The sequence below is a fragment of the Parasteatoda tepidariorum genome, chromosome 1 (genome assembly GCF_982258835.1).
Source record: "Parasteatoda tepidariorum strain Cologne lab strain chromosome 1, Ptep-v5.0, whole genome shotgun sequence".
In the NCBI taxonomy this organism is placed as follows: Eukaryota; Metazoa; Arthropoda; class Arachnida; order Araneae; family Theridiidae; genus Parasteatoda; species Parasteatoda tepidariorum.
The window spans coordinates 86,356,141-86,370,029 of NC_141755.1; the positions used below are offsets into that span (position 1 = coordinate 86,356,141).

General features: G+C 28.3%; 1 protein-coding gene across 5 annotated transcripts in view; it reads right to left on the bottom strand.

Moving 5' to 3' along the window:
* LOC107444724 (centrosomal protein of 192 kDa) overlaps nucleotides 1-13,754 on the bottom strand; it is a 78,393-nt gene extending 64,639 nt beyond the window's left edge. For 4 of the 5 annotated variants that reach the window (XM_087168387.1, XM_087168376.1, XM_087168365.1 and 1 more), the window contains exons 1-9: nucleotides 13,526-13,724; nucleotides 12,130-12,233; nucleotides 8,451-8,632; nucleotides 7,063-7,172; nucleotides 6,829-6,964; nucleotides 4,519-4,588; nucleotides 3,321-3,372; nucleotides 3,084-3,248; nucleotides 1,770-1,959 (exon numbers count right to left, since the gene is read on the bottom strand). In XM_087168387.1, the coding sequence (XP_087024513.1) occupies nucleotides 1,770-1,959; nucleotides 3,084-3,248; nucleotides 3,321-3,372; nucleotides 4,519-4,588; nucleotides 6,829-6,964; nucleotides 7,063-7,172; nucleotides 8,451-8,632; nucleotides 12,130-12,221 (997 nt within the window). In that variant the 5' untranslated portion in view covers nucleotides 12,222-12,233; nucleotides 13,526-13,724. Of the gene's footprint in view, nucleotides 1-1,769; nucleotides 1,960-3,083; nucleotides 3,249-3,320; nucleotides 3,373-4,518; nucleotides 4,589-6,828; nucleotides 6,965-7,062; nucleotides 7,173-8,450; nucleotides 8,633-12,129; nucleotides 12,234-13,525 lie in introns of all 5 variants that reach the window. The other variant, XM_043039715.3, reaches the window with a different exon arrangement.
* Nucleotides 13,755-13,889: the final 135 nt, after the last annotated feature.

The window sequence follows — 13,889 nt, forward strand, 5'->3', positions numbered from 1 at the left end:
TGCACCCTGTTTGATTCGTGGAAGACCAGGAATCAATGGTCTTGTCATACACGAAATTCTGCGAAAAAATCACACACCTTGCTCCTAGACCTGGAGGGATAATACGAGAAATCCAAAAACGAGAAATCGAGAAGTTGAACACCCGGAATTCAATCACCCATGGTGAAAAAACATCCTTCCTGAGTCATATCCAAACGAGGAGAAAGTTTGAGAATGCTATATAGTATTGCAGTGTTTGCTAGTTGGCTTTGATATAAGGATAGGTAAATATATGATCAATGCGAGCAATGTTATTCCCAACATTAAAATTTAAATCAGAATAACAGTTAAAAAGATTTTACATTTAAATTCTTGAGGCAAAGCAAATTACCTTTTCTAAATTTGCTTTAATGCTTAAAAATTCACTTTAATGCTCAATATTAATGATTTTTTTAAAAAAAAAATATTAAATTATGAAGGCTAAAATAAATAACAAAGGAGTTGAAATCAACAGTTGTGCGGTTCTCATTTTGCCTTACAGATTTAAACATTACTACAAACCAGGGTTGGCAAGGTTTAGGACAGAATGGATTAATCCACGGTTTAAACCCTGGTTTAAACCGTCCAGTCCAAAACCCTTTTACTCAAATTATGTCACAATTTTATCTGAACAATATTTAAGAGGTAAAATAAACATAGAATTAATAACATATTGATAATTAAATATACTAGAGAATATTTGTTTTTAAAAGTATAATGTTTTATTAATATTGTTTGACTCTTCAATTTAAACAAAAGATTAATCAGTAATCAAGTTCAATTGGTCCTTTCATTCAATAGCACACAACTGAAGTTTGGCCTTGCCATACAGGTTAAAATATTAGGGACTAAGTGCTTAGTTCGTCATAAACAGGTTTATTTATCTATAGTACTATTCAAGAATACTTTTATTTCATTCATGTTTAATTCTTTTAGCACAGTGGAGATACATCACCAGTGTCAGTAACTGAAACTGATGTTATGCCCTTCAAAACCGTTAATTCATATTTCAGTTATTTTGTATTTTCAATTTAAACTAATATACTTATATTTAAAAACATTTTTTTTTATAAACAGATGTCTTTTTTATCATCCTTTGATGCAGAAATTATAAATTTTAAAAAAAAAAAATATTGTGAAAAATAAAAGGTTAATTTTTGAACAAATTTAGTATTTTTTTAAGAAAAATTATTTTTTAATATTGCCATATTTATCCTTATGCAAAAATATTATTTATCAGTATTAGAAGCATATTTATATTTTAAGGATTAGGTATTCACTTTTGCTGTTCAATGAATTGTGGAGCTTCAAAAATTATAAACCTTTTCCTATTATATTATATTATTTTCTTTTAATAAGTTATAGTAAATTGTATAAAAAATATCAAATATTTATTGATACATGTAATTATTATGTGTACAATGGTTACACCTGTAGAATTTTTACCTTTTACGAAAGTTCAAGGTTTTGGATACTTTAAGACAGTTTTACCCAGTTTAAGACAGTAAAACCCACATGTCCTGTCCAAAACCAGTTTAGGACGTCCAAAACCCCAACTCTGCTACAAACACTAAAAGTTAAAGGTCTTTACAAATACAATTTCAGTTAAAGTAATTGGTTTAATTGACAATCATAATGTCGGCCCTTTGGTAATAAATCAATGAAAGAAGAAATTTTTTTAATAAGATTTTTTTTTCTTAAAAAAGTAAAGATATTTTGAATAAAAAAAAATAAAAAAAGCAAGGTTTTACCACTTAGTTCAGTGCCAGCACTGCCATAGCATGATGTATCATAACTTTTATTATCCAATAGGCCACCTGTTTTTGGATCATCGAAACATGAATCAATATTTACACTTGAAAAACTAGTTAGTTTATCAGTTGGAGACCCTAAAGACGAAGAACGTGCAGATATTTCATCAGGACAAAATGCAGGCATAATCTATAATAAATAATTTTCTTTAAAAAATGAATAAATAAAAAATAGAATGGTTACTAAGGATATATAAATTTCACAATACTTAACTTTACTATCATTCCATGATAAAGGAAATAATTATTTATACTTGCATCGAAGAGACAATACGTAGTAATTATTTTCACTCATTCCGTGGAATAAGTTTTGAGATATTCAAATTTAATTATTTAACAAATAATAGACATGTTTGTACATGAAAAACTTTGGGTTCATTATTGAATTTCAAACTGGAACAAAAATGGTTTAAAATAATAGCACTAAACAATAAAAATTTTATAGTTATATATACTTTAATAAATAAGAGACATTAAAAATCAAACTTTCGTCATCCCCCCGTAATCGATCGTTTAGATAACATAATACTAGTAATTAAAACTAAAAAAATAGGCTTAAAACAAGAGCTGAATTTCAACTTATAACTGAAACAGATGCTTCCAGACTAGACTGCACCAGCTGATACTAATCCTTTTTCTGTTGGGGGATGAAAGAACTTGTCCACACCTCCTAAGCTTCAAGGTTAAGAGCTTTCATTCACTCCCCACCCCTACCTCTTCATCTACTGCTTTATAGTTGGAGTCGAGTTGTGGTTTTTGTGCTGTTACATTTAAATTTTGCTTCGGAATTTATTATTTTTTTTGACGGACTGGACACGAGTCCAGATTTTAGAGATTTCCGGATTTCAGAAGTTCGGATTTTCAAGGTAGTACTGTACTATATTTGATAAGTTTTGCTTTCAATGTGAAATATAAATTTAAGATTCCCATTTTTTGGAAAGTTTTTTTTTGAAAATTTTATTTCTAATGAGCTGCACAATCGGTCTTGCCGATGAGCAGACCTAGTGCGTTCTCCAGAGGTGGTATCCACTCTTTCAGGACCACCACAATGGGTGAGATACCGTTGGTCATGTTAATTCGGACGTCTAGTTTCTGCCACACTAGATGGCAGCACCGAGACTATATTTGGATGCTAAAGTGCACTAGGAATTTAATTTTGCTGGAAATGCCAAGAGCCAAATTTTTTGGAAAGTAAAACAATAAATAATGATTTAAAAAAAAAACAAAAAAACAGACTGGGTCTGAAGTGGTTACCTGGGAGGAGCTCAATTTTTTAAGATTTTGAAGAAAAGTCTCTTCTTCAAGCTGGTCTCTCAGAAGAATTGAATCTACAACTGGAGATTTAAAATCAATATAATCATCAGCAAGCTCTTTATCCTCAGATTCCTTAAAAAGACTTTCATATGCAGGTTCAAGAGTCTACAATAAAAGAAAAAATAGTTTACAAAAGGCCAGGTGCAGAAAAACATTTGTAAAGGGAGGAAAACTTACATTAAAAATTGACTCCCGGGCTTCAATAGAGCTTTTGTTTTCAATATTCAAGCTACACAAAAAAATATCAACATATATATTCATAGATTTAAATGAGATGCCCGTTTTAAATCTTAACTGAAGTTTCACAACTGAAAACTGACATATTTTTACATGAAATTTTTTCTTCTTCTTCACAATTATAAAAATAATGTGGATTGTATGTACATCAATAAATTGGCCCCTATTATATTAACTTCTATTTTCATAAGAAAAACTTACTTTTATCACTGGAAAACTTAATATATTTAAAGCGAAAATCTTACTGAAATCGCATTAGACTTCTAAATTATATAGTTAAGACATTTATTTATAGATTACGAAAAATAAATACCAGCAGCTATATAGAGCTTCAAGCAACAATTTGAAAAATCACGCAAAGTAACTCATTCATCACTTAAAGGGAATTCATAATGCACTCATGGGTGCCAGGTAATTTCTTTTAATTTATATTTTCACTTATTTTATCAATAACTTATTAAATACTTGATTGAATTTTAAGTTCAGTTCACAATATGTTTATAGTCTACACACTTCCTTAACTCCTGTTTCATAGTCTTACAATGAGACATACATAATATGTTTCATAATAAACAGAAAGTTTGAGAATCTCAGTCCAAACGGATAATTCGTAATTAAAATAATGACTGTATGATAAGAGCTTTTAAAAAATTGTGCTACAGTTGAACTGTAATTTAAATACTACGTATCTATCTTTACATATAAAATTCAGATAGCCTTTTTCTCACTGAAATGAATAATAATAAGGAAAATAAATTAATGTCAGGGGGGAAGTAAGATAGTGAGAATTGTAATCATTATCATTGTATCATTAGATAGTGAGAATTGTAAGCATTTTTCTTCAACTGAGAGACATGCCTGGATTTTTTATTTTAATGTTCTAAGCTAATAATGTACTTTAAAAACAACAAAAAATTTTTTTAACTGTTTTATGATATTTAAGTATGGTTAAAAAACAAAAATTCTAATTTTTAGCATAAAAATTTCACAAGTATGATTTAGCCTTCAAACTAACAGTTTTAAGCTTATATACGCATCATAGTTTAATCAAACTTCACACACACTCACATATTATACATATAAGAAGAATGCTTTTTAATATATGTATTTGATAAAACATAAGTAAAGGAGATAATACCTCTGAAGAAATTCACTGATTTTCTCACTACATTCATCATTTACATTAAAATCATTTGCTTGATTATTTCCTAGTAAAATATATGCACAATTCTATTAGTATACATTTCCAGAATACAAAGGTTTCATTTCAAAAGATTAACACACAGATAGTTTTAATTTTTTTATGCAGTTTATATAATTAAAAAAAATAATTCTTTTTCCTGTCAGAAACATTATGAAATATGAAAGCTCAGTTAGACCCGCTATATTTTGTTTAGAAGCTTCAAAGATGAAGAAACTTCCCGTTAACACTCAATGATGACATAGACTTATTCAATAATTCAGTTATTTTTATCTTCCAAATAGAACCAGATTTTAACAACTGATCACCACATATCCATTTTTTTTCAAAATTTTTATTTTTAACAGCAGTACTTGAGGTGCTCATTATTGGTTAGAAGGAAGAAAATAAACATGCTACACAAACAGGGAGGAAAAAACAGGAACAATAATAAAAATTTAAAATATAAATACAGTAGGGAACCGATTATCCGGAACGATCGGGACCATCACTATTCCGGATAACTGATTTTTCCGGTTTTCTGAATCGCTACAAAAAGCCGTTTGTTTATTGTTAAATCCAACAAAAAAAAATGTTTTTTTGGAAATAATCTTAAAAAGAAGAAAAAACGATGAAGGAATACACTAATGATTATTTCCAAAATGATGGTAAGGTAAACATCTTTCAAAAAAGAAAAAAAATCCTAAAATCCTATGAGGAAAAAAAAGTTTTTTTTTTTAAAAAATGGCGCGAAAATTTATCGAACTTCGTTCCGGTTTTCTGATTTCCGGATAACGGGTTCTGTACTGTATTAGTTAAACAGAAAAATACAACTATTTTTGCGCCTGACCTATGCCATGGCTGGTTTGAAGTCTGAGGGGGACTACTGTAAATTGTCTATGAAATTTTGGTATTGTTTTAAGAGTTACCCACCAGACTTAATTCTAAATTTTTTCAAAAAACTTATAGAAGAAATTAAAATCAGTGATTCGGTATAGCACTATAAACTTAAAGAGAGAGCTGATATTAATTTAAAAAAATAGTGATAAAATATCATTAGATGATCCCTAAAAAAAGTTTATAAGATGAATTAAGTATTTTTCTTTTTCATATGAAGCAAAATGAATGTCACTTATCTTCAATTCAGTAGCACACAAATTTAAATGAATTATTAATTCCACTACCTCCAATGATAAATCTAATTTATAACTGTTTTTTCTTTTATTTGCTATTCATTTAATTTATTTTAATTTTGTAACCATTAGTTAAATTGAAATCTTTTAATCTTATACTTTTATTAATGAAAATCATACTTTTCACAAATTAAATATTTGCATCCTATTTCTGACATACAGAATCTTCACATGATAAATACACAAGGATAGCTTTATATAAAAACAAGAAAGAATTGTTTCAATTCATAAAATATTATTAGTTAAATGGTTAACAGTGTGACCTCTCCCGTGTCACGAATTTGAAGAAAAATAAAGGTGCTTCATTATATCCGTTTAAATAGATCTTACATTCTAATTATACATTTATAAGTCTATCTTTAACGTTTTGGCGTAAATGGGACACCAGTGTTGTATAGTTTTTTTTTAGGCTCCAATAACAGGTAGAAATATTTTTTAATTATAAAAACAGTCTAATAGTGACTAGGAATAAGTCTAATAGTGGTAGGAATTATATTTGCACCTAAATATAAAATTCAAAAACTTATTTTAATAATTTTTTTTTCCATTCATGTTCAAAAATTAATCAATAATTGATTGTGCAAATTAAACAAAGTTCAATGATGAATAACTGTTTCTCTTAGATCTAAATAATTGCAAATAAGTGAAAAATTGATTGATTGTTGTTTGGAAATTTGCTGTGTTTAGAAGATTTTACCTTTAACACAGAAAAAGACACTAGTGTATTATGCTGTATTTCATAACCATAAATTACTAAAATGCTAAATATTTTTCACTCATTTTGACCTATATTAATACAAAATAATGAAAAAAAATATCAAAAATATATTAAATAAAAATTATACATCTCAATCTAAAAAGCAAGGTAATTCAAACTACATACTACAGTTAGTAATTAATTCAGAGTGAAAAAAAATATTTTTAATGATGATTTACTATTTTTGATTTTCTTTTAATAAATGTTTATTGACTGAAAATAAATACTGATTAGAAATGAATTGAACTGCAGCAATTATGAACAGATTGAACAAAAAATTTAATAAAAAAAGCTGCATTGAGGCATTTCACGGCTTACCAGTTGGAATACTAATATCACAATCAAAGTTCAATTCTGGGATATTTGTTCCATCATATTCAATATCAGATGAACTTTCCCTGTCAACTTCTGATGTTGGGACTGCATCAGATTTGGCAGCATTTGAGATTACTGACTATTTAAGGGGAAATAAGAGAAATTAATAAATAACATATTTCTTGTCAAAGGAATACATATCTTAAGCAATTGTTCTTTTTTTTTTTTTAACAATACCTCTGCTCCTAAATGGACATTATTTTGTCTTGATAGCAATTTAGATTTCCTCAATTTTTTCTTAGACTTCAAAATATTTTCTGGCATTGTGAGTGAAGTGTCTGTAAAATCTGAGGGGAAAGAGAGTAAAATAGTTAGGAGAGAAAATTTGCAATATTACTTAACTATGATATACGTATTTAACAGGGTGTGCAGCCAGATTTTTCAACACAAAAATATGCACCTTTTAAGCACTCAAAAATATCTTTAATCACTTCCCCCCCCCCAAAAAAAAATAATAATAATCATAATTAGGATTTGTATAGTGATAATTTTTTTTCTTTCTATTATTAAAGTTCCTTATTTTATAATCATAAAATTCAAAAATATTTTTGAAAACTTTACATAATCATGATTAAAACAAGTAGTTTCTGATAAATATTGCAGAGAAAATTGTGAAAATCATGCACTTTTTTTTGTAATTTATGACAATCGACATGAAAAAGAAAAAATCTCTTTTTAGAAGGTAGAAAATTAAGCACCTTTTACAAACCCCGAATGAAAAAAGCACCTTTAAGGGCTTTTAAAAAACGTAAACCAAAAATGAGCACCTTTAAGTACTTTATAAAATCGCTACACATCATGTATAAGCAGTTGCCAAAAAGTGCCCTGAATGCAGATTCGGTTTTGCGGAAGGGTCACAGGGTTTTCTATAGTTAGGACTTCATTTAAATAATCTATTATTTCTTTTATATTTTCATGAAATTATTTAAGTTAAAGTCTAAAGAAGAAATAAAAGTAATATTGAATAAATAATCAATAAAAAAAAGCATTTATAGAAAATTGTTGCTACTATTTCCAATTAAATTCAACCTAAAATAAAAGAAAACGCAACAACAAAAAAATGCTCACTCTGAAAACCATTCTTAATTTTCATAAAAGTTTTTTTTTCTTCTTTCTCTTTTCATTTAAACAGAAAATATTTGGCTTATTTTATTTATTTCCAACTTACACATTAGTCAAATAAATAAAAATTTTGGATTAGACTAAATGTCAAATCATGATTAGAGTTTCGAAATAATTTATATAAAACTTAACTTTAAGATTAGCATTGATGAAACAATAACAAAACATTTTTTTACATTTTCAAAATAATTGTTACTTTAACTCCCTATTTGCACACAACTGCTAAGAAATTTATTTATAAAGTCAAGCTTCAGCTACTCAAAGGTAGAACATTTAGGGATTTATCACTGAAAAAAATTGGTAACTGTTGTTTTAAAGCATTAGTAATGATTATTTTCATTCATTTGAATAATAATTCTATTTTAATACTTTTTCTATAATCTATTTTTACTAAAACTCTATTTTTAACACATTAAAATTTATAAGAATGCATGCAAAAATACCTGAAAAGTTATCCATATGAAGAATTCCAAGTGAGGAATTTGCTTCCGTTGTAAAAGAATCCATTTTGTCAAATTTATATTTCAACGGAGCAATATTAGTAATCTCATTCAGTGCTGCATCTGCCATAGTAAATGAATTCATAGCATTTGTGATTTTATTCTTCGCATCAAAGTTTCGACAACTACGGGAATATAGAGTATAGAAATCAATATTATTGATAAAATTATAAATAATTTATTGTAAAAAACAATTCATTAAGGTACATATCAAAAATTTGTTTTCTCTACTTGTTTAAAACACTTTTATAAATGCTAAAATATAATATAAGTTTACTATGAAAATGAATAAATATTAACGTGATTTCAAGTCTCAAATCCTACACTAGAGATGGGTAAGTACCAATTTTTTCGGTATCAGTTACAAACCAATTCAACTTAATATCAGTAACAAAAACTTGATACTTAAAGTATCAGATATATTTTAATCTTTATATAGATCTTAAATAAAAGTGGGGGTTCGATTGCTTTTACAAGAGCTACAAGTCTATATTAAATTTTTAAGCTTATCTTTAATTTCAGTTCACTAAAATACAAGTTGATACAAAATGATCAAAGTCAAAATAAGACTACAAAATGATCTGAGTCCATACATGATCTAAGTCGGTACTTTCTACTAAGTGCTACTACTATTTATTTAGTATTCGTATATGTATTCATTTTAAGTACTAGGTACTTTTAAGCCTCGTGGCAGAATCGGTGCGACATTGCCGCAGAAAGTTGCATAGTTCTTGCAGAAAAAATTTTCTTTTGAAAAGTAAAAAAATTTACTTTCCTTTACTGCACAAATGTATTTGTAATATTTGAACATTTAGATAATCACTTTTTGACGTGCTCAATTTACGCCGATAGTATCTGAAACAAATGTAATGTTTCAACTCTATTTTTGGCAATTACTGATATTGATTTTCATATGCTTTTTAAATATTCCTATATATTTCAAACAATATGGAAAATTTGAAGATCGCATTTTAGTATTTACTTTTTAAAGCAATAATTCTATTGAAATTTTGGCAGTTGTTGCTATTAAGTTCTCCACAGCTTTTAAATTCGACATTTTTAATACAATATTATTTATTGCAACAGCTTAATCTCGACATGAAACACGCAATTGACTAGTCCGATTCGCGTGATTTTGCTGTCGATCTTTTTTCGACAATTACTACAATAATTTCACGATTTTCAAACTTTTTTTTTGTGACGATTATTTACAAAATGCGAAGAAGGAAATAATTTCTGCATCCCATACCCCAACAAAATACAAGAATATCACCCATAATATTCGAATAAAAAATTATTATATGTTCAATTAAAAATTATACATAGTTTTGTTTCTTTTTTTTCCCTTTTGTAAACACAGCACTTTTGTTATTCTAAATTAGTAACAGTGTTTTCACTACAGCGCGAGAATCTCGCATATTTTTTTTATTTTCTCGCATTAAAAAATGATTACAGCGAGAAATTCGCGCATTCTATAAACCAATTTCCAAAATTCGCGAATTTCTCGCGTTTTGAAAAAAATTTCTCATTTGCACCATTTAGAATAAAATCCGTTTCACTTTTCTTCCTGGATCTTTTATTATTTTCAACATCCGCCCCATTATCTAGCTTCCCTATTTACTAGTATTGTTCAGAACCTTTAAGAACAACAGAACACCATCCTTCCGAACCACAGAACCTCTTTCAGAACGCATTTCTCTGCAACCACGTGTTTACGGTAGGTAAGGTTTCCTCATGTAAGATGTTCAAATTTTTTGCTCGTTAATGTAAGATGGACAAATACCTTGTAAAGTCAATATCTTCTACTCCGAAACGGACAAATGAAAATGAAACAAATGTGGGTAGAAACGATCAAAACGAAACAAATACGCATTTTAGCAACATAACGAGAATAGCTGATGAAAAAGTAGATGTAGAACATTTTCCATATGATGATGCAGCAAAAATATTCAATGCTTTAAGAATTAGAAGATGTTAAAAATGCATTATAATTAAAGAAATGATTTTTTTTTTCAAGTCTCTTGGTTTTTTTTTTTTTTTTTTAAATTTTTGAATTCTCACTTAACTTTTTGAAATCTCACCCTGTTTTTGAGAAAGGGTGAGAAATTCTCACCCATTTTTTTTCTGAGATGGAAACACTGAGTAAGATATATGTTTGTTATTATTGAAAGTATCTTGCAGAAAGACATTATTGTAAAAGAGTTTTGTCGCAGATAGCTCGAAAAAATTCTGTCACAGGGCTTTTAGGTACTAACTACAAAATAATATATATTGATACAAACCAATTTATCATGAACTGTGTATATTCTGAGAATAGAGCACTTATTTCTAAGGTAACAAAATAATTAAAAAAATTTTAAACAGGTTCATAACAATCATGTATAAAAAATATTTTTTTCTTCTTAATATTATAAAATGTTGAATATTTTTCTGTCAAAAATATGAAAAACATTCAAAACGAGAAATTATTTTTCTATTCTTCATTCTCAAAAGAGGAAAAACCAGCTGCATCAGAATCAAATGTGCTAACAAACTATGTGCTATGCTGCCTAGCTTTAATAGTTTAATACCAACTTTCAATTTATTTCGGAGGTAGTCAAGGTAGCCTTTTAGACAATTGTATTGAGCCATAAATACTAAAACTTCATTCTGTTATTGGATACAGTCAATGCAATTTTGGCAACTTGTCACTGAGGCAATTTCCTTTCCACCATGTTATATGAATAATATTTTCAGCAGACTGTATAATATATTATTTTAAAAAGTAGTGGAAAAATAGTGGGGTGGATAGTCATCTAGTTCTCATAGAACTTCCTGCACTGGCGCGTCCTGCACAGAAACTGCTGATCAATGAATTCTGATCCACTTATTGTGTGAAATACACAGCTGCATGTTGATGATACAAATTGATATACAAGTGAGAATTTCTCCCAAATTAACTCTCTTGATTTTATTATGGCAGTGGCATTATCAGTGACAATAGCATGAAATGTTTCAGAGTCTTTAAGAACTTCATGAATTAATTTCATAGCTTAATATCAGAACTTCATTGCTCAATTAAGAACTTCAACCAACATTAAGATCACACATATATTCTCTTTTTCTTTTGATGCTTATGTAACTTTCTGTACTTTGTTTTTATTCCTTATAAAGTATTTAAAAAATACATACTTTAATTACATAAAATAAATAACTAAACTGTTAGGAGCAACAGCCCATAGAGGGCCAAGGCCTACTGTGCCCATAACAGTTTTCTTGACCTTGGGTTCTGGGGTGCAGGAGCAGATGTTCCGGTTAATAGTTCAGTCGAAAGCGGAACCCCCATTGATTAGTTCTCAAGCATGCTTGGTACTCATTTATCGACCCACTGAATGGATGAAAGACTGAGTCAACCTTGCCTGGCTCGAAGATCGAACCCAGGAACTGCGGCATGGGAGCGTGAAGCGCTACCACTCAGCGACCAGGCATCATATAAAATAAATAAATTCAACAAAATATTTAAGGTATATTGTAACATAACATTTAAGAGAATACTCTCAAAAACTTGCTTGAAGAGAATTTTTATCTAGAAGAATATTGTCAAGAATTTTATATCTTTAACTCAGAACAAATGAAAACATACTTGATCTTAGTAGCAGTAGATGAGAGCAGTGGAGACCGTGGAGTTTTTGAAATTGAAGTATCATCAAGGAAACCCTTATGCTGGTCTTCCATGTTTAGAATCAACTAAAACACATAATATTAATAAAGAATTAAATGCACAGATATTTTTTTTAAACAGATAAGGTAATAAATTTTTAAAGATATAAAAAAAAAACTTAAGTACATAAGACTTTCTTTATGAAAAAAATAATACAGATTTATCCAGAAGCAGAAAGTGCCTGAAACTGTGACGTACGTCGCAGAACAAACCAAGTCCTGCAGAACAATTTGTATCTTGAATAAGTGACAGCGTTTTCCCGTGACCCCCAGCCCACGATAGTTTTGCAGAACAATCCCCAACCCTAATCTCATACATTCTTTTAATGTTTGGACCTTCATATCATAGGCATTTTATTAATAATTCATCATCATCGTCATTAGCAAAATTTTGTATTTCAAAAGTGATTGAAAAAGTAACAAATCAAGAATGTTTGTCTTGGTTTAAAAAATAATGTGGTGTATCTGTGCACGATCCTGTATTTTAATAAATGAAAATATAATATTTTAGCGTTAAGTTGACCTTTTTTCGCTGTAAAAAGCTTGCAGAACATTTGTATAAGTTAATAAATCCTGTTGCAGAACATTTGAAAATATTCTGCTTATGGGCAGATTAAAGAAAATATAATAGTTTTTTTTCCCAATTAGTGAAAATTGAGCAAATTACTAATAATTTTAAACTTAATGCTATGATGTTGTATGGGGTGTTATCAAAATAAAGATACAAATACATTCTTTAATATCTAGTTAAAAAATAGTAAAACTCTAGTGCTGTTTTATTTACACTCCTACTATAAATTAAATATAGCTTTATTTCTTGAATTTTAAAACAAAAGAATTTAAATTCATACAATCTTTTTGTAGCATTAAAAAATTTTCATAATTACAAAAAAATTTTCGTACCACTTTACTTTAAATATTATGTATCATATAACTTCTTTCAATCTATTACAAGAAAAAGAAGCTAAAATATAGGTGGATATTTGTAAACAATTAAAAGAATAATGTTTAACTAGTTTTTTCAAGATTTTGCGATTAACGTCTGGTATATTATTAATAATAAAATTGTAAACGAATGTAATATATGATGTTGTTATACTCTCAGTTATGAAATTTAACTTCATAAAATTTATGTTATTTTATTTAATTTGACATTAATTAAAAATATGTGAATATTTACGAGAACATTATTAACAATTAAGTTTTTAAATTAAGTAACAAAACAGTTTTTAAATTAAGTAACAAAACAAAACAGTTTTTAAATTAAGTTTTTATAACATTTAGCAATATAGTTCGTAACAATGGCTGCGGATACTGACCTTAGTAGCACTGCATATAAAACTATTAAACCATCAATTCATTTTCACTATAATTCCAAATAAAAAATGATTAATTTGATTATATTCAAAGAAAAAAATTGGTTTTGTCAAGATTTTATATATTCCGCTTTATCATTCTTTTCACTTCTGATCAATGCTCCTCACAGTGACGACGGTCAAAACATCCAAATAATGATCCATTCTCACCATATGGAAATCACGCACCTACTATCACCAAGAATGAGAACTTGATTAGTGAAAAGTGAAATATATTCTCCTGGAAAATTTTTACCAATCAGGTTCTCCCCTCCATCCATGATGAGATTAAACGCGTGAATTGTATGCGGTGAAAACGGTTACTAAG